The sequence below is a fragment of the Neolamprologus multifasciatus genome, chromosome 12, assembly GCF_963576455.1.
Source record: "Neolamprologus multifasciatus chromosome 12, fNeoMul1.2, whole genome shotgun sequence".
In the NCBI taxonomy this organism is placed as follows: domain Eukaryota; kingdom Metazoa; phylum Chordata; class Actinopteri; order Cichliformes; family Cichlidae; genus Neolamprologus; species Neolamprologus multifasciatus.
Window position 1 is genome coordinate 19,096,033 of NC_140450.1, and position 22,642 is coordinate 19,118,674.

Here is a 22,642-nt window from a genome sequence, read left to right on the forward strand (position 1 = left end):
ACGCCTGCTAAATTTAAAGATAGTATATAACGTTGTATGTATCCGGCCTATTGTTTTAAACTTCACAAATCAATATTAATTAAAAACTCATCTGTCTCAGTTACGTTCGGTGCCTTTTTCTGCTCTACGGAGTCAAATTTTAAAACACGATTTAATACACATGACTGTTTTCATGTCTTGTATCTGGGTTGGTCACTTTTGGTTTTTTTAATCTAAAATTGCATCAGTGTTAAATTTAAGACATAAGAAATACTACAGGGTGCTCCAAGGTGAGTAGATCAAACTCACCTCTTTTAGGGAAAATTAAAACCCCGATTTTAATCTGTCAGGTTGTGTACCGACAAAAACGAGCTTCACAAGTATTGTGTTGTGTTCATATTTCATGTTTACCCGTAACTATAAAATTAGAGAATCGGAACAAATTTCAAGCAGGACTTATTCGTATTATTTTGAGAGGTTTATTTCCTGAGAGTCAAAACTATGGGCACAGTAAACCACATTTATAGGTCACAGTCACAACTGCCTCTGGGATCGCGCTAGCGCTAAATGCTGCTGTCTAGAGGCAGAGGAGTAAACTACCAAGTGTGCACAGGCTAGTTAGCTAATCAGGTGGCTGCTCAGTCAGCTCACTTGCAGACGAGCGGCGTTGTAGCGGGAGGAAATGTTATCATGGTCATAACTCCAACGCTAGCCAAAACGAAAAGGCTCGCAACGGTTAAAAGGAAGTAAGTACGATAGTTAGTTGTTGGATTGTTTTTAATTTGCTGGGTTTGGCTAACGCGGAAGGCATCTTAACAGAGTAATCAATGGTTAGCATAACGGACACAATTTCCTCTACTCAGTTTTAAAAGGCGTTTCTTCCCGAGTTGAGGATGTCTAAACGCCTGCGAAACACTGAGGTCTGCGCAGATTGCTGTGTCCCAGGTAAGTAAAACTCACACCATCTATGCAGTGTTTGTCTGTTAGCTGACATTAGTGCTTAAGAAACACCCTAAATCCAAATAAATCCGATTAGCAGCGCTGGCAACACGTTGGTTTCTCTTTACAGTAATTTAGGGTATCCAGTTAGTATTCTTGTCTAACGCCATAGCTGCCTTCATGAAAGGAGTTTTTAGGGTGCCGCTTGGTTTAATAACCAAACAAAACCCTATTATAATTATATGATATGTCCCTTTTATATGCCCATTATAAAATTAACTTTCAACTGCTGGGATTAACTGTTTCTCATGAATAAAGTGTAATAAAAAAGGGGGCATAACAGTGGTCTTCTGGCACGATGTAACTCAGCTGAACTAAAGGTGTAATGACTGTAATGTATTACCTACTGTATTCATAAAGATTTGATTATTTAAAAAAGTCGTTGCATCCTTAACCCAAATCTGCAGTCCGTGTCATCTTTAACCAGTCACTTGTAATGTAATAGAGTAAAAAAATAGTGCTATAACCACTTATATGGCATCAGGGTGCACCAGCACTCTCTAACAGAGCTTTGTTTTTCGGGACCAATGGCACCAAGCTCTGAGAGCTGAGCATACAATTGTTGTATTGTGTCTGAAGCTGTACTTACAGAAGTTCCACTTGTATAGAAATGACGTGATGCTGTTCAGCAGGCACAGGAAGCAAAACAGGATGCTGAGTGAATTGACCGCATACTCAATGCAGGAGAAATTTTATTTTTCTTCTTCTTGTGGCGACATAATGCACTGTAAATTAAACAAAGTCTAATAATAGAAAATACATCGGTTTGTTTTGCATCATTCAGCGGAACGCAAATATTAAGAAGCTCGTCTGTCATCATGTCACTCATGTCATTAGTTAACCCTGAGCTCTCCTCAGCAGCTGCCCTGGATTGCCCCACTTTATGGCTGCTACCAGTTGTTGGGTGTGAATATTTTTAGCGTTTCAAGATGTGGTATTAAATTTAGCAGCACGTGCTGAGGAGAGCACTGAGACTCGGGAGGTCCTGAGGGACAGTTGTTAGAAGGAAATTCTGAAAACTCGGGGACCAGGAGCCACAATCTGTCCAGCGACCTCCTGCATCTGTTGCTCTTGCACTGCAGCTGCTGTTGGGATTTTTACAGCGCCTGTCCCGTCACTCTATCTGCTTAAAACTCAGTGGGCTTTAGTGTTGTATCATTTTACAGTGTTTCTAGTCTTGATGTTTGCTGTCAAGAAGAGTCTGTGCACAGATGGAAGACAACTCTGTGACTTTTGCACTGCATGAACCGTGCAAAATAGGCCAAGGTTAAGTAAACACATTTATTTTGGTCACAGAGTCATAGTACACTTTTAATTCATAGGGCAAAAAAACACCACGCATTGGGTTAATATTGCAGCTCAGTTCTAAGATTATTAGTTCTTCAGGTATTTTCTTTATAGTGCTTTGAAAGAGGAAGCTGCTCTGTTATGAGGCGCCTAGTCTTCACTTCCTTTTTACACAACCCATAGCTTCACCTAAATCTGCAGTCAGAAAGGCGATACATGACTATGAATGTGACCTTTTTCACAGCATGTTTTGAGTTAGGCTTTTTCTTTTCTTTCTTTCTTGGTTTGTGTTTTTCTTCATTAGATCTTAAAGCATCCACTCAGCATCTTGTGATATTATTATGTTTAATTAAATGACATATCATTGTGATCTAGTGTCCAGAAATTTAATGAAAACTCCAACACCAACATTTTGTTAATCCCATGTGTTGAAAGCCAATGAAGATTTTCTTAAATAAAATATATGAAATAACCATTTTTAAAAGCCTCAGCTATTTCTTCCAGCAGGACACTAGTTTTCAGCGAATGCCACTTGAGCAGGATTAAACAGCATATTTTTCAGGGACCTTTCTCAGCTATAGATGTTTGTTTTCTCAGAGCGGGTCTGGGGACAGCTTTGTGCTAAGGGGTCCTCAAAAAAATATGCTTTAACTCATAAAATCATGCCATAGCAATCAAAAACGAAATACCTTATACATATGGGGACTATTTATGCTATCAAAACAATCAGATTCTGTCGATTCTTTCATTCTGTGGGATCTTTGGCCCAACTGAAACTCTTATGTTGTCTCGAAACTCTGATATTATCTCTTTCTGTCATGAAATCACAACTCTTTTTAGGGTGCTAAGAACCTAAAAGATAGTTGTCTTAAGCCCAATTCAGCTAAATCTGTCAGAATTCTGAGAGATCCATGTAAAACGGTTACTTCTGTGCCTCTAAACATTTGAGAACTCATTTTTGTTGGTGCGTAATGGTGTGTGAAGTACTGATATCAGTGTGGCTTGGCTATAATTTTCAAGAGTCCTATGGCACAGAAGAATAAACTGTATTAAACTTTGGGTAAATTAGCAGTACTTGTGAGTAAGAACTATCAAATGATGTTTTTTCCTTGGACAAAAAAGCAAAATATCATAATTATTACCAAGTAAGCACCTGCCTGTAGTAGTCATCTTACAACAGCGGTAACAGGAGACTCTTTGGGTCCAGCTTGTTGTCGAAAGAGAAGCACTGAGTTGATTTGAATGATGATAAAAAGAGAAAGAAAGATTAAGTTCCTCGGCTTGATCAAAGTAAAGCCAGTGAACTGCTCGAACTCCAAGATTATACTCTAAGTGCACAATTTATCATAATTGTGACCTGGTTGTTTTCTGTTCTCGCTCAGAACCTCGCTGGGCCTCGGTGAACAGAGGCGTGTTGATCTGTGACGAGTGCTGCAGTGTACATCGGAGCCTGGGCAGACACAGCTCCCAAGTGCGCCACCTGACGCACACGCCATGGCCCCCTACGCAGCTGCAGGTAAATAATCCTCAACAGAAATATTTTGATCATTCAGCTGTTGCATGCATATTTATTCAATTGGCTGTGAACTTGTCTTACTTGTAGTTTCTGTGCTTAGATGCTGAACTAAAGCCATTAGAGCATGTTATATTTGGGTTTGGGTTAGTATTACTTCAGTTTTAAATTCAGTAGAGCTGTATGACATCAAGTGCAGCAGATCCCCTGAGGTGTATTGATTTTTGTCCAAATATAGCAAGTGCAGCACAGGAAGGGGATTTATTTATTTATTTTCCCCTCACCATTCGAAGGTCTAAATCAATATGACAAATTAGACACAATGCTTTCCTTTTTAATCTAACCTAGATGGTTCAGACATTATACAACAACGGTGCGAATTCAATTTGGGAGCACTCCCTTCTGGACCCTGCGTCTGTGACGAGTGGAAAACGCAAGGCCAACCCTCAGGACAAACTCCAGTGAGTCATAAATGTTTGGAAATGATTATGGAGTACTTTTTTGTTTTTTAATAAAAAAATGACGATGGACTCTCTTGCTGCTTTCTTATTCATAGTCTCTCAATGTCTTTTGTGTGTGTGTGTGTGTGTGTGTGTGTGTGTGTGTGTGTTTCATGGCATCCCAAAAGTCCAAACAAATCAGAGTTTATAAGAGCCAAATATCAAATGCTGGCGTTTGTCCATCGCATGCCTTGCCGAGAAGATGACAGCTCAACAGCCAAGGATTTAAGCAAGGTGAGGAGAAATGGTTGGGTACAGTGATCCACCGGGGAAAGAAAGGAAGCACGTTTTTGAACAGAGCTCTATTGTTGTGCTTTTTAAAGTCACAGTTAAATTTGTTCATTTCTTTTTTTTCCCCCCCCCCAGCAACTTCACTCAAGCGTACGCACTGGTAATCTGGAGACTTGTTTGAGGTTGCTGACACTCGGAGCTCAAGCAAATTTCTTTCATCCTGTAAGACCTTCTGTATTTAAAAGTATCATTTCCGTGTTTTTGCATATGTTTTTTTTTCTGTCAAGTTCTGGCTCATGTTCTGGCTTTTGTTATGTTGATCATTGTCTTGGGCAGGAAAAGGGAAGCACTCCTTTGCATGTAGCTGCAAAGGCTGGGCAAGTATCTCAGGTTGAACTGTTGACCGTTTATGGGGCAGATCCTGGTGCTCCAGACAGCAGAGGCAAAACTCCCATTGACTGTGCAAGGCAAGCCTACGTGTTTATTATTTTAAAAAAAATCTTTATATATAAGACAAAATATTAAGCTTAATTTGACTTTTTAAATATGTTTTTGTAGAGAAGCTGGCCACAATGACCTGGCAGACAGGCTGGTGGAAATTCAGTATGAACTAACCGATCGACTGGCGTTTTACTTGTGTGGACGAAAACCAGGTAGGCGGTGATGTGTAAAAAAATTTTTTAAAAAGCTGAAAAAGCAGCATTTGCTGCTGCTGGGTGAACAGGAATGTGCAAGAACTCTTGATTTTTTTGTAAAAATAAAATCTTTGCACCAACAAAGTGATTCTAAGAGCTTCTGGCTGAAAGCTTGGCATATCTGAGCATGCTGTGCAGTGTGGAATTAATGATTTTGAGAAAACTGGACTAGTGGAGGGCAAAAGAAGAAGTGGGAGACCTAAAAACAGCAGACAAACAGTATCTAAAAGTCATATCCTCAAGAAATGTGAAACAATCCAGCACAGACCTGACACAGGACCTGAGAGATCCATCCTGCCCTTCAGTTGATCCATCTACTGTTCACTGAACTGGGAGAAAAGGCCGAGGCAAAATTACACAAGAACAGGACTGAAAATCAGTGAGAACAGTTATAGTGTCAATCAAATGTAAATGTTTTGGTTCAAAGCATCTTTGATATATACAGAGGAGGTCAGGAGAGAGGTACAAAAGTGGGTGTCTAGAGCTTAAAACAAGGTGGAGGCTCTGTTGTGGTTTGGGGCTCTATTTTAGTTAGTTAGGCATCAAAATTGATGGACTCATGAAAGCAAAACATTAATATCAGATGCAGTGCCATCTGGAAAACATCCTATTGGCATCAGCTTCATTTTTCATTATAACAATGATCCCAAACACATTGCAATGCAGTAAAAGCAGACCTGGATTGAAAAACACACAATGGGATGCTAAGTCTTGGACTGGCCTCCCCAGAGCCCCGACATCAGCATTATTGAAGGAGTGTGTGACCATCCTGTTAGAGAACAGAACAAAAGGCAGCCAGCATCCAAAGAAGAGCTTTGAATGTCCTTCAACGACCCTCGAGAACTATTCCTGAAGACTACTTCAAGAAATGACAAGAAAGCTGCCTAAGAGGTTCAGGCTGTGTTAAAGAATAAAGGTGGTGATAGGCCCTTTATTCTTTAACTTTCAAGCTCAATAGAATTCTGTTTTTGCATTAATACTATATAATAGCTGCACCTATTTCTTCTTTTACTTTGAAAGTATAAAAAAATAAGGGGTGGCTTGAGACTTTTGCACAGTGCTGTAGATGTTTTAGTGATGTGGCTCTACAGCTGATCAAATTTGCTTATGAGCTAAATACAGATTTTAAATGGTGATTAACAGAAAGTGAATACATTTCCTGTAATTGCCCCGAAGGATTTTGGCACTTATCCAGAACTTCCGTGTCGTTCCTTTCAGATCATAAAAGCGGCCAGCACTTCATCGTTCCACAAATGGCCGACAGGTAAGAAAGCAGAAGCTGTACGTCAGTATGATGCATGTCTACCAATTAACATGCGCCTGGGTGAATGAGTTTAAGTTGAACTGAGCCAGCAGAGTGAATGCAGTGAGGCATTTAGTGATGGTTGTTTTAGTTGTGAGTCTTGTTCTAACATGAAGTTAAGCTTGCTGCAGTCTTTTAGAGGAAACAGACTGAGGGAAGTAGTTTTCATTATTAGCTCTAATTTCAAAGCAGAAAAAGAGCAGAAAAATAATTTTGCACGGCAAATGACACATGCGATCTGTTTTAACTGCTTTCATTTATTGGGATCAGGAACATGTAAGTATTACTGAAAATAAACTGCATTATAGTAGCAATAGACCTACAGACTTACGAATTTATTAACAAATGTTCACAAACACAATTTTCTGTTTGTAGCAGTGCAGATTTATCGGAACTTGCAAAGGCAGCGAAAAAGAAACTGCAGTCTGTAAGTGTTTTCACTGTGTTTCATTTTAAATATTCTCCCCTGAAGTTTGCTCAGGTGTGATTTTTCTTTCTTTTCTATTTAATGTAGCTCAGTAATCATTTATTTGAGGAGCTGGCCATGGACGTGTATGATGAAGTGGACAGGCGAGAGACTGATGCAGGTAGAGTTTAACCCGTTACCAGAGGACTCAAATGCATCTATAGTGGTATTCACACGCACTCTTCAACACCTCCACTAGCATTGCAGCTGTACTCGTGCCTTAAACAGCACTTTGCTCATTCTCTGCAGTGTGGTTGGCAACACAGAATCACAGCACGCTGGTCACAGAGACAACTGTGGTTCCTTTCCTTCCTGTGAATCCGGAGTATTCATCGACACGAAACCAGGCAAGTCAGCTGTGCAGGACACCCCTGCAAACGTGGTTGTGTTGGTTTTCTCTCTGTTGTTACCTTAAAGGTTGTGCATTGTTTGTGTAATTTCTTTGTGGTTTTTTCTTGCTTTCTGTGTGTTATTTAGGGGCGACAAAAGCTTGCAAGATTTAATGCACATGAATTTGCAACTTTGGTCATTGACATATTAAGTGAAGCAAAGCGCAGACAGCAAGGGAATCCGATAGTCAGTCCCAAAGGTCGGTGTCTTCTTGTTACTTTCTTCAAAAATCCACCCGACACCCGAGTCTCATGAAGATATAGAGTAACAAAGCAAGTTGTTTTTTTTCTTGTTTGTCCTAGACAACGTTGAACTTATCATGAAGAACGTGGCCGTCAGACACTGTAGTGATAGCCAGGACAATGACCAGCCTGACTATGATAGTGTGGCATCTGATGAGGATACAGATCAAGAACTCCCATCAAGCAAAGGAGACAGGACCAAGGTACCCAGACAGTATTTTCACAAACCAAAACCCTGAATGAAATCTCTTTTGCATCATTCACCTCTTTGTTTTGTTTGGCATGTCTTTAACAGAGCCTGGACTCGGACCTCTCAGACGGACCCATCACTATGCAAGAATACCTGGAGGTGAAAACCGCCCTCTCTGCCTCTGAAGCAAAGATCCAGCAACTCATGAAAGCAAACAACAGTCTGAGCGATGAGCTGAGGCTCATGCAGAAAAAGGTACCCACCGCGCTCCACCCGTAAGATCACTAACATCGAGGGCCGGACTAGAAGGGGCGGGGGCACAGCGGTCAGCAGAGCACTTCTCCTGCACAGTGCGAACGCTCTCTGGTGTGGAGGCCCAGCCTGTGTTTAGTAATCACGGCCGAACCACCTGATTGGGAATGCTCTGTGGTACGATAAGGCTGCTGTGACACCCTGCTGGTCCACCCTCTGTTATGGCCAGCATGTTCAATTTTCAGAGTCTGAATGTAAACCAGAGATTTCTGTTTTGTTTTTTTCCTTTTTGTGTGTGTGTGTTTTGGTTTGACACCAAAGTCACTTTTCCCACCTAATTTATAAATTAAAGTTAAAGCCGGTCTAATGTTACTAACAAGCATGTTTGAAGAAAAAGCATGATATAATTGATGATGGTGTTTTGTTTTGTTTTTAATCCCTTTGATAATACACAGTGACTAACTGAAATTGTATGTGTGTGCCTTGCTTTGTCACATATACTGTGTTTACTGCAATGAATGTTTTTGGATGATTTCCAGCTGTTTGGGGAACATATCCACATGTGGATTTTTTGTTTGGCTATTTTTCACAGAACACCTCACCTTATACTGTTACACTCAACTGATGATTTAATGGGAGACATTTGAGATTTATACAGTTTATCTTGCTAAAACTAAACCAAACTGGAAGTTATTAAGTTACTATTTACTTATTTGGTAAAGTAAACATGGTATAAAGTTTACCCAGGGTAAAGTAACAGTGATGTTACAATGTTGTCGTTTTACTTTTAGAGCTGATGAAGAGCATCTAGAGCATTCACGTAGCTGCACTCAGTCTGCTATTGTTTCTCCCCCTGCAGTAAACTGTAGCACACAGCATCATTTAGATAAAGATGTAGTGGAGAAAACGTGCAGCACTGTGGCTTTTCTTGGCTTACTGTGTTTGTACCTTGTAGTTTCAAAAGGACAAATGTTTCTTATTTTGTTAGCTTTTTATATTTAAATATCAGTTCGTGATCACATAAGCACAATCTTTAGCTTTATCGCTATTATCTTCATCACAGTTTTAAAGTAGTTGTAGTATTTAAGGACAGTGTATTCTTGATCGAATCTTGATGTTTAGAGCATCCCTGAATCCCTTTATAATTCCTGAGTCAGTCTGTTAGTGCTGTAAACCTGGAAGAAGAACCGTGGAAAGCTTTGGATTTCTGCATTGGTTAAGCTATAAAATGTGGTCCGATAATGATCTCAGTCACAGGTATAGACCAACACAATGACTCTCCACAAATGCAACAAAAATACACAAACTGTTGTATTTTTCGTTGACACCGAGTTACTTACTTCAGGTTTGGGGGGGAATAAGTGAACTCTTTAATGTTATTGAACTTCCTTTACGAACCATAGTTTCTAGCGGGTGTTTCCTGTAGCTTCTTATGAGATTTGCACAACATTGAGGAATTTTGGACAGTTTCTTCAAAATTTCATCAGGATTTCTGGAAGATCTTGAACAGCCTGCATTGGGCTGTGCTACAACATCTTACCTGGGTTAAGTCGGATTCTCACGTGATCTTTGAAAAAGGTGGGGAAACAGGGTAAAGGTTTCTGAGACAACTTCACCCAAGGTGCAAGAAGAAGAGCAAACATCTGAAGAGGTTGAAGCATTTTCAAAAACCTGAAAAACCTTGTCCTCTTTTTCAATTAGTCTGTCTCCATTGCCTTGTTACGTCATTCAACCTCAGCCTCCAGACCCTCAGGCAGCAAAGCATTCCCAAACCATGACGCTCTCTTCACCATACTTCAAAGCTGGTGTTGGTGTGTAGTATATCATTTAAGATATCCATATTATCCTTGAAGTACAACGGGACAACCAGGTGGTCTTCTATCAAATGTAAGTTTTGTGATTACTTATGACAGCTTGAAGTCTCTCAATCAGCACCATTCTCTTAAAGATTAATTCATAAAGAGAGTCCTAATGTAGTTTGTACTTTTTCTGTTTAATTTAAGGCAAATGGTTTTTTCATCCATGCTTTAGTAGTATTTTCCAGCTTTGTCCACCTCTAGTCCTCCTAAACCTCTATAGTCCTTCTAGATATTGTTCATAGACTGACTTGGATCACGTGACTTAAAGTACTTCTGGAGAAATCTGTGTCATAGAGGTTCACTTACTTTTTCCTGCTTATACTGGGAGGGATTATTCAGTGTGTTGTTTTTTTTTTTTTTTTTTTTTTTAATTGGTTTCGTCAGATTGTGTTGGTCTATAATTGTAACTTGGGTGAAGATCAGAGCATGTTTATTAGTTTTTAATGCAGCAATCGTGATTATTCCAAAGCGTTCACAAACCTTTCCTTGCAGCTGAATCTTTGACTTGAACTGCACCTGTTTCTTACCTGTACAATGATCTTTTGCTTGCTTATCACTTGCTTTGCACTGATAGGCAAAAAGAATCCACCCAAACTAAAATTCATGTTATTCCTTTGATGCTGTTTCAGACGAGACCTTGAATTTGAATTTCCCTGCGCTATAGATCCTTAACTACTGGATACTGTCGTCAAGTAAACAGAATCTAAAGCTGTTTGAATATGAATGGCAATGATTAGTAATGATTAGTGAAGGGTACTCAGCAAGACACTTTTCTATAGGAGGGGTGTTGTGATGAAAATCTATCTTTGAGCGAGCATTCTCTCCATAGCTATGCACTTTTTTTTTTCTGTAATTCATTCATAGTTGTGAAAACAGCTTCAGGTTTTGTATATTGGTGACGTGCCAGAAAAGAACATGTTTCAAACTCTGTATCTGGAAAGATTGGTGGTTTCTGCCAAATTATAACCTTGGCAGTAGGAGCGGCAACAATCAAAATTTAAATATTGCTATCTAGAGAAACAGTGGCATTAAAGCTAAGCGCCCCTCTTAGTGTATTACTGACATCTCTTCCAGCTGCAATCTCTGCAAAGCGAGAACACCTCTCTCAGGCGGCAGGTCACTACCAATATCTATCAGATCCCCAGCGGTACAGACTACCCTGACCCCTCCAGTCCCTCTGCCCTGAAACGCCGGCAGTCTGCACGGGCCAGTCGGCCCATGTCTATGTATGAGACCGGCTCAGGCCTGAAGCCCTATCTCCCTAAAGGGGAAACTCCCTACTCAGAGGAGGGAGTCCCCACCCTTCAACCCTTCCCAACTCATGTAAGTAAGACCTGTTCCCTGCTCTCCTTTGCCTTTTCCACTCAGTGACTGTCCCTCATGTCTTCATCCTGTCTGCAGACATTTTCCCCTGCCTGTGTTTGTGTCTCTCCTTACTCATTTTCCACTACGCACGTTTTATTTTGGGTTTTTTTTTTTAATTTTTGGCTTCTTCAAAGACTGACTCATTAAAAACCACAATGCGATGCAGTGTTAGATAGTGCCAGAGCAATCGCAATATGTGTCCAGTTTAATAACACGCACACATCTGCAAACATCTGTTGTTAATGGGAGTGCTGCCTTTTTTATTTTTTTGCTAGACAAGACTTAGTTGTATAAGCAGAAACATGCTGTCATGGTTTATGTTGGTTTGTACTGTGTTTTTTATGTTGATAAAGTATTAAACTGCCATACAAATACTCTGTGTTTTTGTAACGCACGATACATTTACACACTCACTTTAACTTTCCATCTGCTCTGTTTGGTTTTAATCCAAGCCTGTGACTTATAGTTTCTGATATTTTTTCCCTTTATCAGCTCGTTTCCAGGCTATTCAGTGATATTTTTTTAGAGCACTGTACACCGAAAGGAAACAGTGGAGCTCAGGGAATAAAAATAGGAGGATTAAGCTCCATTGCATTGTCTTTGTACTATTGATTTATCCTAAGCTAAGAAAGACTTTTATTATTTTGGATTCAGTGCTCACGGTCTTTGCACAGCTTTGCATCGACTCCATTCCATACACAGTATTTTTTTAATATCCATTCAGCTTTTTTGTAAGTCCGTATAAACAGGTCTTTTCATTTTAAGAAATCTGTGTGTGTGTGTCTGTGTTACATTATGATTTGAACCCTGTCTTTAGACGGAAAGGGGAGCTTTTGTGACCACCTCTTCATCCCTTCCCTCATTTCCATCCACCTTGTGTTGGTCAAAGGACGACAGTGCTCAAAAGGTTAAGTACATCCTAACTCGGTCTGCGTCTCGCGGGACGCCGCAAATCCCCTCGGAGCCCAATTCTACCCGTTCATCCTCTGTTCTCCTGCTCTTTATCTGCCCTGCATGAGCCATCCTTCCATCGGCTGTCCTCACCGCCAGATACCTGCCTTCATCAGCATCATCCTCATTGTCCTACTAAACAAATGGAATTTGTGAGGTTTTGTAAAGGCAAAACCTCTGCGTCACTGCTGAGCATTGAGCAGAAATCTGTGCTTGTCATGCAGCACTGCTTTTTTTGTGTTCTAGAAACCGGTATATGAGATGATATTAAAGTATTTTAGCTATGTGAAGACTAGGGATGGGTATCGTTTAGGTTTTATCTGATACCGGTGCCAAACCGGTACTTTTGAAACGGTGCCGGTGCTTAAACGGTGCTCGAACCGGTGCTTAAAGAATGGAGAACACAAAATTGGTCCAGAAACCTCTCATGTTCAGCTGTTTTTTTGGTAAAAAGATAACAATGTTAGCCTTTTCTGCAGCTATAGGGCATATATGGTATCACTCTTGGCTGGAAGCAGTGCTTAAACAATGGAAAAAACAAAAACTTTGTCCAAAAACCTCTCATGTTTAACTGTTTCCCACTTTTTATTTGGTCATTTTAGCCTTTTTGGCCGGGGTGAAGGGAGTATCTGCCATCAAACAAGAAGACAGCCGCATGTAGCTATGATGATGTTTGCTAGTTCACCTTACATGCATTAATGTAATAACGTGGTTAGCCTACTCAACGTAAATTATACACGAACAACATTAAGCTACTCACGCAGAGAAGAACGGCTGCTGCTGCATCATCATCCGTCATCATTTCTGCTACACTGGCAGGGCTAGGGGCCAGGACTCTACTCTTCAGCTTTTTGGGGGATGTTGCTAACTCTTCGTCCGATAACAGGCACCACACCTGCAGTAGATGCGCTCGGTGTGAGGTCTCGCAGCAAGCTATCAAATACGGCGCATTTTTCGGCTTTTAAAAAAAACGCTATGCGTCGCCAGGTGTTTCATCGGATTTCAGGTGTTACCTCCTTTCCACAGTATCACCTTAAAGCACTTGTTGCAGGCTGCTGAGTTTGCATCTTTTGCTGTGAAGTACAGCAAGACTTTTGACCGCTTCGCCTTGGGCATTTTTAACCTGTAGCTCTGCTCTAAAAGAACGTACGTACCTGGACCCGCCTACTATCCCCGGAAACGTAAAATGATTGGCTAGAATTCAAAGTGTATCACATCTCAGGAAAAAAAAGCACCGAAATAAAGCACCGAAATGTGCGCTGCTTTTCGGTCTGGTTACTACCGTTTATGTCAGAACCGGTGCCATCATGGCACCGGATACCGGTACCCATCCCTAGTGAAGACAAAGGAAAGAAATTGCACATTATATATTGTTTTAGTTGGACTTTTTTTTCATTTGAAATACTCTAAGAATAAGACAAAGTTTCCTTCTGCCTTGTTTCTTACAAAATCTTAGCTACTTTGCTTTTACTTCTCTGACAGCCAAACAAAGTGGAAATCTGTGAGTGGTTTGCAGTGTGAAGCGATTGATCATCTGCTAAGAGGACAATTTATGTAAGCATGAGATAATCCCACAATGTGCTGCATTTAGTATTGCATGCACAGAGAGGATTTTGCTCAGACTCTTGAACGCAGACTGTCAGAGTATGAACATGTTGTGTAGTACAGTGAACTTCCTGTTTTTTGGTTTTTTTTAGATGTAGCGTTGAGTGTGAATTTGCATAAAGTTAAGTCACGCTATCAGATCACAGCAAACCCTATATGGTATGAAGATAGCGTGCCTATGTTGTGTGGCATGCACCTCTGAGCTCTGACTTCACATCTGCAAGTGTGGGCCCTCCTGGGGTTTACTTGTCTTTATTTTGGAGGAGAAAATCTTGTGTCGCACTTGTAAAGTAACTTTTTAGGGTTTGTTGCTTTCTGTGTGGCTGTTTTCAAATGTCACACGTAAATCCAGCCTTGCTTTGGGCTTTCAAGAGGTTTCATAAGGTATTAGGAAAGGTAACAAGTGTCATACTAATGCAAATAAATGATATGATCTCAGCATAATCTGCTCTACTAATGTGAAATCTTTAAACTGTAGATGTGCTTTTGCTTTACAGCTTTACTGGCTTGTTTGATTCAGTCCTCTGCATCACCTTTACTTGTTTATACTCCACTTTGATGTGGCTTTGCAGTTTCATGTTGGCACAGATGAGTCTTATGTTTCTGCTTTTTAGATGAAGAAAATGTATTTTCACCACAGTTGCTGCTGGGTTTTGCAATGAGTAATGCTGGATCTCTCTCATATTGTTCTTTCTTCCCTCCCAGGCTTCAAAATTGGAGAAGCAAAGCAGCATGCCAGAAAGTGACTATGACAACACGTTCAATGACTCTGAGATGGATGACTCGGGGTAAGAAAATCACCCAGAAGTCAGTGAGGCAAAGTGGTCTTCATGTACAGTTCGATAGGAAAAAACAGGTTTTTGCAGGGGGCTTGATTTGTGTTGGGGTTTTTTTTTCACCCACTTAGCAGGTTCTGTAGGAGAGGGAGGCTGAGGAGCAGTGGCTGGCTGGGGGAGGGTAGCTCTATCCCTGAACTTGATGATTTGGCGATGGACTCTGACCCCACGCTTCCCAGCACAGAGGACGTCATCCGCAAGACCGAACAGATCACCAAGAATATCCAGGAGTTGCTGCGAGCTGCGCAGGAGAACAAACATGACAGGTCAGAATGAGATGAAACGTTTTTGGTTTTTTTATCAGTTCTGGATCTGATTTATATATATATGTGTGTGTGTTTTTTAAACTTTGTTTCCTTGCTCTCATTTTAAACCTCAAGTTCCTCCTACATTCATAGCTACTCTGTTATAATTAGTTCCGTTTAAGCCCTGTCATTTCCCCTTTTTTTGTCCTGCTCTTGTCACTCTTCCTCCTCACTCTACTTCCTCTCTGCTCCGCTGTTATCGTGTTGTTTTGGTGTCGCCACCAATCACTCCTACCATCAGACCATGTGAACGTGAAGGTGTGCGTCGGCTCAGGCACAGCCTGGGATGTTTCAGCACTCTGGTACCCTGGGCTGAGAAGGCCCCCTCTCCCCTTCAGCCGCTCAGCCTCCGGTCCCCCGACCCCACCTCCTGGTACTCTGGCTTCTGTCCCTGCCTCCCAGGCACAGTTTTATTTTCCTCTCCCTCAGACACTTTCTTCTTCTGGTCTGCCTCACCTGCTAACAAGCTGTCTCTTTTTCTTTCATATTGTGCTGCATGCTTGAGTATGCCAAGTTTCAAACATCAATTCATATCATGTTTTATCTTCAAGCACTGACTTTGCTTTAGTTAGTTAAAAAAGGTAAGGTGCATCTGTGCAGTGACGTACAGCTGACAGCATATTTATTTTGATCTTGACGTTTTTTACTGTAGAATTAAAGTACTGTTTACTTACAAGGTTTAAAATGTCTTTTAAATGGCATGTTTTGTAGGTAATCTGGCGATGATGATGGTGCATGGTGTGTTCTGAAAACTAAATTGCGCCTCACTTTGTAAAGTAACCTGATTGCAGTGGTGATTAGCTAATTGATCATTTGTATCACTTTTATAACCGTCGTATTTGTTACTTTCAGTTTACTTTCTGACTGTGACTTCAATCTTTTCACCTCACAGCTTCATACCCTGCTCAGAAAGAATACATGTGGCTGTAACAGAAATGGCTGCACTATTTCCTAAGGTAAATTGATTTTTTCTTGCAAAGAATGGATCTGCTAATTGTTTGTTATTTGACACCTGGATGCACACTGCACCCCCTTTCTGAAGAGGCCTGTGAGCAGACTTTTTCTATGTTTATTAAGATCATTTAATCTTCCTCTGCAGAAGCCACGTTCAGAGACGGTGAGAGGCTCTCTGCGCTTGTTGACCTCCAGTGCGTGCAGGCTCCAGGGCGAGTGCCGGAAGGCGGTGCCTTCGGAGGGCTGCCCAGGACCGGACATGCAGCTGGTCACCCAGCAGGTCATCCAATGTGCTTATGACATTGCCAAGGCCGCTAAGCAGCTTGTCACCATCACCACAAAGGAAAATACCAACTAACAGCACTTACAGGGCTGCAAAGAAGTCAGCATCTCAGTTTTGTTTTTATACGCATTTATAATTATTTTATTGTTTTTGTTTTTTGTATATGTGGTATATGCATGCCTTGTTTTTTAATTATTTATGAATAAGCATTGACAATATTTAAAGACAGTCTTGGCGTCAAGGGAAAAGTCAGAAACTTAGCCAGCTTTTGTAGAAGCACATTTTCTGATGATGGGGGGGGTATTACTTTCCAGCTAACATGCTGGGGAAATAGCTTGTTTTGTCTTTGATAATTAGAATTACAAAATATCATTAAAGAGTTAATGCCTTGCATTAGGACAAAGAGCACAGTAAATCGATATGATACTGGTCAGTGTTGTCAAACCAAAGCCATGCATGGATGCTGAAAAACCATAAATAAGCCATGAAATCGTTATCATTGGATGCTATTACAAACACTCTTGTAGCAAAAGGAGCTTCCTCTAATATATTGCACTGTTTAAGCATCACTACACTGTAAAGTTTTAATATGAAAAAAGGAGGAAAAAAAACGAGCGTATGGTTTTGTTAGCTTCCATAAGTTGAAGACTTTACGCACACTTCAGTTTCAGTGCAATGCTGATAATGTTTGTTACACTGAGGGAAAAAAAAGTTATTTATATGACCTGCTCCCTGCCCAAGTGTAATCCAGTCTGCAGTGCACTTACTGCAGCTATTTATGTGTGCCCATTTGTCAAGTTAATGAATGCAAGAAACACTTGTTCAGGGGCCAAGTTATCATCTTCACCAGCACCGAGATGTTGTTGCATCAAGTTAGGATTATTTGGTGTGTTTCTATTAGGCTACCCATTACACTGTACACTACAGCCACTCTTGGTGTTGATATTTAGTGCTAGTAACCATACTGTATGTATGTCCACGTGTATTTGTGCTCCGTTCTGTTGCTGCTAGTTTTGTGTGTAATGTGCAACATATGGGATCCTGTAATACTGTGCTAGCCAATGTTCATCATCGCCAGGTGTTGCAGATTTCATTTTCTTTCTGAAATCTGTTCTAAGTAACGTCCATCTCTGTGCTTGCATGGAGTGCAGGGATGCGTGATGCAGCAGAAGGTGCATTTTGAGGAAATAATTATTTTCTAAATAAACTTAATTTATAACTATAACTGGTTGTGGTTTGTAAATACAAAATGCTCAAATGATTTGATTGCAACAGCTTTAATACACACAGAATAGAAAATTTATAGACATTCAAGAGCTCTGAGAGCAGAGACGAATCGATTAGAGTCCAACAAATAGAAATTGAATTTAAATCAATTTGGCATGACAGGAGGCACATGTGGCCTACTACGTTTTATCCTCTCAAAGGACAAAGTTTTCTTTTGGCTGTTAAAAAACACTAATGTACAACAGAAGTGAAAGATATACAAAATTCCACTGCAGGCCTGCTTCCACAGGATGTGTTCAAAGACTGCAATGGGTGAGAGCTTTTATTTTAACTTTAACATTGGACGTTTTTGTCCTGAATTTGGACGGAGAGTTTCTTTGTGCATCTGTCACTTTGAAATCATTTGACAACACATAATGCTTCATGCTCAGTGTTGACCAACAGCGTAATTACTGTGACAAATGGCCTTTAAGTCTTCATAGAGCTGTTTTTAAAAAGCATGAAATATTCTTTAAGGCTAATTCCTAACAGAAAAAATACAACAGCTCATGTTTGGCTTCACTTCAGTCTGGCAGGTCTCTCATGTCCAGGCTGATCGTGGCCTGCTGTGAATCTGAAAGAGACGATTTCAAGCATATTTTAATATTAAAGAGCAATTTTAAACTTGGAATCATGAATACGGCTGCTTCACTCTTCTTTTACCTTGTCCTGGTATCCTTTCTTGGCGATCCTCTGCATCTCAAGCCTCAGCTCCTCATCTTGGATTCGAAGGGCTTCCCGTTCTTCCTCGTCCTCCTGTTCTTTCCTACACCGCTCCTCCCACTGCGTCTCTTGTTGCTGCTCCACCTACATAACATGAACACAAACAACTTCACATATGATTTCGTATTTAACCTCCTAAGACCAAACTCTTTCATGGCATGCAATTTTAATTTCTCTTTGATATTTGGGCTGATTGGGACCTGATGAATGTAAAAACAAAGAATTACCAGATTTTTTTTTTTTACCTGATTTTTGTTTCTAAGAAAAATGAGAGCCACAACTGAGGATATTCGTATAAAATTTCGATCGAACAGTAGCAGTATAATGTCCTCATAAGTAGATATCAAGGCCCTTGTAGAGCAAAATTGAGTATTTTGGTCTTAATAACCCAAAATGTGATGTCCACATATGTGGACGCCAGGTCCTAGGAGGTTAATGAGTAGTTGGGGAAATAAACCTGGGAACCCCCCCCCCATAAAAAACAAAATAAAATGTATCCAACCTGAGCATTTATCTCTTGCATCCGTGCTGTCCTTCGGCCCTCTTCTTGCTCCTTTTCCCGACGTCTGAATTTCTTCTCCCACTCAAGCTCCTTGATAAGCTCTTCTCGTCTCTTTAGAGATTCCTCCTGAGCCTCACGGTTCTTCTGCATTTTCAGCTCTATCTGCTGCTGTCTCTCCACAAGCACCTTATCAAAAAGACAGGAAAAACCCAAAACAGGACAACTTTTATTTGAACTCACATCTTTAAGTTTTACTTCCAGTTTTACTCCAAGAGAAATTTACCTCATGCATGAGCCGTTCTCTGGCTTTCCTCTCTTTCTCCCACTGAACTTCTCGTTTCTCCCAAACATGCTGTGCTTCTTCCCTACGAACAAATGGGATGCATTGATTTGTATTCACAGAGCCACACGTGCGCCTTTCTGGAGAGTTGAGGCTTACTAAATCTTGGCGCTCACCTGCGTAAGACTTCAAACTCAGCTTCCCTCTCACGCTCCAGTTGCAGCTGCTCTTCAATCACACGTTTCATCCAGGCTGCATCAGCGACAGCTCTTTCCCTTCTTGCAGTCTCCAGCCTCCTGTCCTCCTCCTCTCCTTCAAGCAAGGCTGCCAGGATTTTACGGTCGGCCTCCTGGTGTCGTAAAAAGGATTTCAAAGAAAAGGTCTGGGGAGGCTATCTGGAATATTACACAGTAAACTCTGCAGGTAAAAAAATGATTTACCAGTTCTTCCTGCACTTGCTGGGCCCTTCTTCTCAGCTGAGCTCGATACTGACGGATCAAGAAACGCCTAGTGCAACATGAATCCCATATGTAAAGTACCTCAGTAGATTGAAGTATCATACCACTCTTTGTGTTTGGTCATCTGGAGAACAAGCTTCACATACCCGATCTCAAACTTCTTCCTCTGTTCCTCCGCCTTCCTCCTGTCCTCCTCTATCTTCTCCAGCTCCCACTGCTGCAACAATAGAGCCTCTTGCTCCTTTTTCAGACGAGTGGCCTGAAAGAGAAAAATAAAAAATAATCTTGTTTACAAAAAAACGTCTGCAAAGGTGGTTTTGCATAGAAGAAATTGTTTGCTGATGCTCTGAATACCTCTTCTTCTCTCAGCTTCAGTTCTTCCATCTGCTTGCGTAGCTCCTCCCCTCTCCTACGCTCCTCGTCTTTCCTTTTCTCCTCCGCTTGTTTGATCCTCTCCAGAGCTTCTCTTCTGGTCCTCTCGTACTCGTTTTCAAAGCGTCTCGTCTCCTCCTGGTACGCCACTTCTTTCTGCATGTTTGACAAGCTGGGTCACTTACAGTAAGTGTCAAAGCTTTCTTAATTATGCACCACCTTTGAGGGGCTGACCAGAGTAGGTTCCGGCCGTGATACTGTGCTCACAGAGTACACGAGCGCTGTTCAATTAAAAATAGATGCGTTACATAAAAACTTGGCCACATAAAAACATAATGACTTGTGGGTCATATGTGTCAACACCGGCCTGAGAAGGGCTATACTATGAAGTACTGAAGCAACTTCTTCAATACTGGTTATCAAAGTTATTAAAACACTGAAATGAACAGAACTGACTGTGGTGCCTGGAATGATCCACCTACCTGTTTCTTCTCAGATATCTGCTCCTGCCATTTGCTGACAACGTGATCTTTATGTAATCCTGACTCCAGCTGCAGACAGATTGAAAGAGTGAGTTGTGACAAAGCTGAGACAGAGATACTGATGACCTTGACCCTGGGTGGAAGGGATACCAGAACATTTCTTTTTCTTAAGTCAACACTGGAATCAGGTTAACAGAAAGTCATGGAATATCTGCATCACAGGCCATATAGGTTTCCAGATCAAATGGATGTCTTGACAAAAAGTGTCTGTTTCCTCTACTTGGTGAACTCTCTAGACGTATGATTCCTGAAGCCGTCAAACACTTCATCAGTGGTAACACCTCGAGGTCTGAGGTATGGGGCTTGGCAACTTGTCACATTTGCATCAATAGTTTAAAATTGCCTACCTTTCTCAGCTCTTGGTTGTTTCTCTTCCAGTGCTCCCTCAGCAGCTCCTGTGCAAGCTAGGTATGACAAAAAAAAATGAACGGGGATTGCAAACTTACATGGCACAACACTGTGGTCAATATTTATGGGGCAATATTCCACCAACTTTCTTTCTTCTGTCTTCTCTTGCTGTGCGAAGCTCTTCACTTTTTTGCACCAACTGACTTGCCAACGTGCTCCTGTCGGGCACCATTTCTCGGAGCTCTGCCTCAAGTTGCTTTTGCTCCTCTTGCAGCATTACCCTGAGTCGATTCCTGCGCTGCTCCAAGCTGGCTTTCTTTTCTTCCTTCAGTCTGTCTTTATGGTATGCTGACATACTGAAAACAAAAAGAAGAAAAATGCTTGGGTAAAAAAAATAAAAACTAGCATTTTTGTCAACTGATGACAAAGGGCAACACAATAAATATAACATAAGACTATTTATCTATTTTTTAAACGAATTTATACAGACAAACAAATATGACATACATATATATATATATATATATATATATATATAGTTACACAGATTTAAAGGAAGATACACTATGGTATACTCACAATACAACAAACAACTGAACACTACTTCTCTTAGCATACCAGCATATTCTAATAGTCCAAAGAAATTCATGAAAACATTTATTTATTGTAATTCCAGTATTTATTTCCAGGATGATCCTGGCTTCACCACATTGGATTCCTGTAGGTTTTAGATTTTAAGATTTTTCTGGTCACTTTTAAAGTGCCGGGGTCTGGCCGTCAGTCTGCTCCCAGCCTGAGATGAGACCAATCTGGCTGTTGTAAAATCGAGACTTCAACATAAAGGTTAGCCTAGTTTTGCCACAGGCTGCTCGAAGGTAGGGAGTAGTGTCAAGTACTATCACTTTTTTCATAACACATAGCTTATATATGACATGGCGTGATTACTTACAGAGCCATCTCCGAGGGCAATAAAGGAGAAACAGGATGATAATGCTGGAGTACGTTATGGCAATCATGTAAAATTAATGACAAGAAAATGAAAGGAGGCAACAAGAATAAAATCACCAAATATAAAGCAATGTGTAGTTATTTAGTTGGATTGCTTCAATATTTGTGTAACGTTTCGGAGACCGTGTGAGTGAGAGCATCTATGCTGGAGGAAGTTACCTCTGCTGGTAGGATTGACGGGAGCTCCACACCGTCTGTTTCTGGCTGCGGATGCTCTGCTCTCTGAAGTACTGAGCATGCAGCTCCCACTGCTGCCGCCACCGGGCCTCCTGCTCCCGCTGCCGGGCCAGCTGGTCGGCCAGGACCCGAGATCGACTGGGCACACGGGTCGAAAGTGTCGGCAGAGCCATGAATCTGAGCAGTTAGCACAAATGAAAGCTTGATAATAAATTTGCTAAAAAATAACAGTGCAGACATAGTTTCATTAGGGCATGTAGCCAGTCAATATGCACGAATGCAGACATCACAAGTCAAAGGTCTCTTGGCCCCATCATATATTCACTAATGCTGCTTTTTAGTTAGTAATTAGTTACTTAACAAATACTGACGTCGAAGACAGCTCAATATCTCCACTGTTATAGGTGATCTGCCCATAAAAAAATATAATTTCATGGCCATAAAGAAAACAATAAGAACAAAAGACTACCAGCTCCAACTACCCGTCTGCACTCGGATATAAGGAGCGTTTAGCTACACCGATAGCAGCCACTTTACCTCTCGGTGGTACCTTGGATTGCCTCCCCTTGGCTTTTAATAAAAAGAGAATCGACGTTTTGCTTTCAAACAAGGAGAGCTCAAATTTACTCACTACAGCTTTCCTTAGTTACTGATACATACACTTCCTAGTTACTCACACGCTACGGGATGAAGTGAAGGTCAAATTTAGTTAGCGGCGGAAAACGCGAAACGCATAATTGGAAGTTCGTTTCCGCCACTGA

The 22,642-nt window shown here is 41.0% G+C and overlaps 2 protein-coding genes across 11 annotated transcripts; one reads left to right on the forward strand and one right to left on the reverse strand.

The window, feature by feature from the left end:
- Positions 1-296: 296 nt before the first annotated feature.
- On the forward strand, positions 297-17,430 carry git2a (G protein-coupled receptor kinase interacting ArfGAP 2a). Of its 9 annotated transcripts, XM_085180910.1 has the most exons (22): positions 297-725; positions 843-924; positions 3,648-3,781; positions 4,127-4,239; positions 4,407-4,512; positions 4,645-4,731; positions 4,846-4,976; positions 5,068-5,162; positions 6,423-6,468; positions 6,883-6,934; positions 7,022-7,094; positions 7,223-7,320; positions 7,451-7,562; positions 7,666-7,808; positions 7,901-8,050; positions 10,981-11,229; positions 12,089-12,178; positions 14,533-14,615; positions 14,735-14,929; positions 15,210-15,341; positions 15,861-15,924; positions 16,068-17,430. In XM_085180910.1, the coding sequence occupies exons 2-22, from the start codon at positions 873-875 to the stop codon at positions 16,278-16,280; spliced, it is 2,418 nt and encodes an 805-aa protein (XP_085037036.1). In that variant the 5' UTR covers positions 297-725; positions 843-872; the 3' UTR covers positions 16,281-17,430. The 9 variants fall into 9 exon arrangements, 8 of the variants coding, with proteins under 8 accessions (XP_085037036.1, XP_085037028.1, XP_085037027.1 ...); XM_085180902.1 differs by lacking the exon at positions 15,210-15,341 and having other exon boundaries at positions 308-725; positions 14,738-14,929; XM_085180901.1 differs by lacking the exon at positions 15,210-15,341 and having other exon boundaries at positions 309-725.
- Positions 17,431-17,612: 182 nt separating this feature from the next.
- Positions 17,613-22,559, reverse strand: tchp (trichoplein, keratin filament binding). Of its 2 annotated transcripts, XM_085180916.1 has the most exons (13): positions 22,419-22,559; positions 21,864-22,058; positions 20,842-21,052; positions 20,696-20,752; positions 20,289-20,357; positions 19,789-19,962; positions 19,581-19,693; positions 19,417-19,483; positions 19,153-19,325; positions 18,980-19,061; positions 18,697-18,882; positions 18,135-18,278; positions 17,613-18,045 (listed from the first exon to the last, which is right to left on the reverse strand). In XM_085180916.1, the coding sequence occupies exons 2-13, from the start codon at positions 22,052-22,054 to the stop codon at positions 18,013-18,015; spliced, it is 1,500 nt and encodes a 499-aa protein (XP_085037042.1). In that variant the 5' UTR covers positions 22,055-22,058; positions 22,419-22,559; the 3' UTR covers positions 17,613-18,012. The 2 variants fall into 2 exon arrangements, with proteins under 2 accessions (XP_085037042.1, XP_085037044.1); XM_085180918.1 differs by lacking the exon at positions 22,419-22,559 and having other exon boundaries at positions 21,646-21,946.
- Between the last annotated feature and the right edge of the window lie 83 nt (positions 22,560-22,642).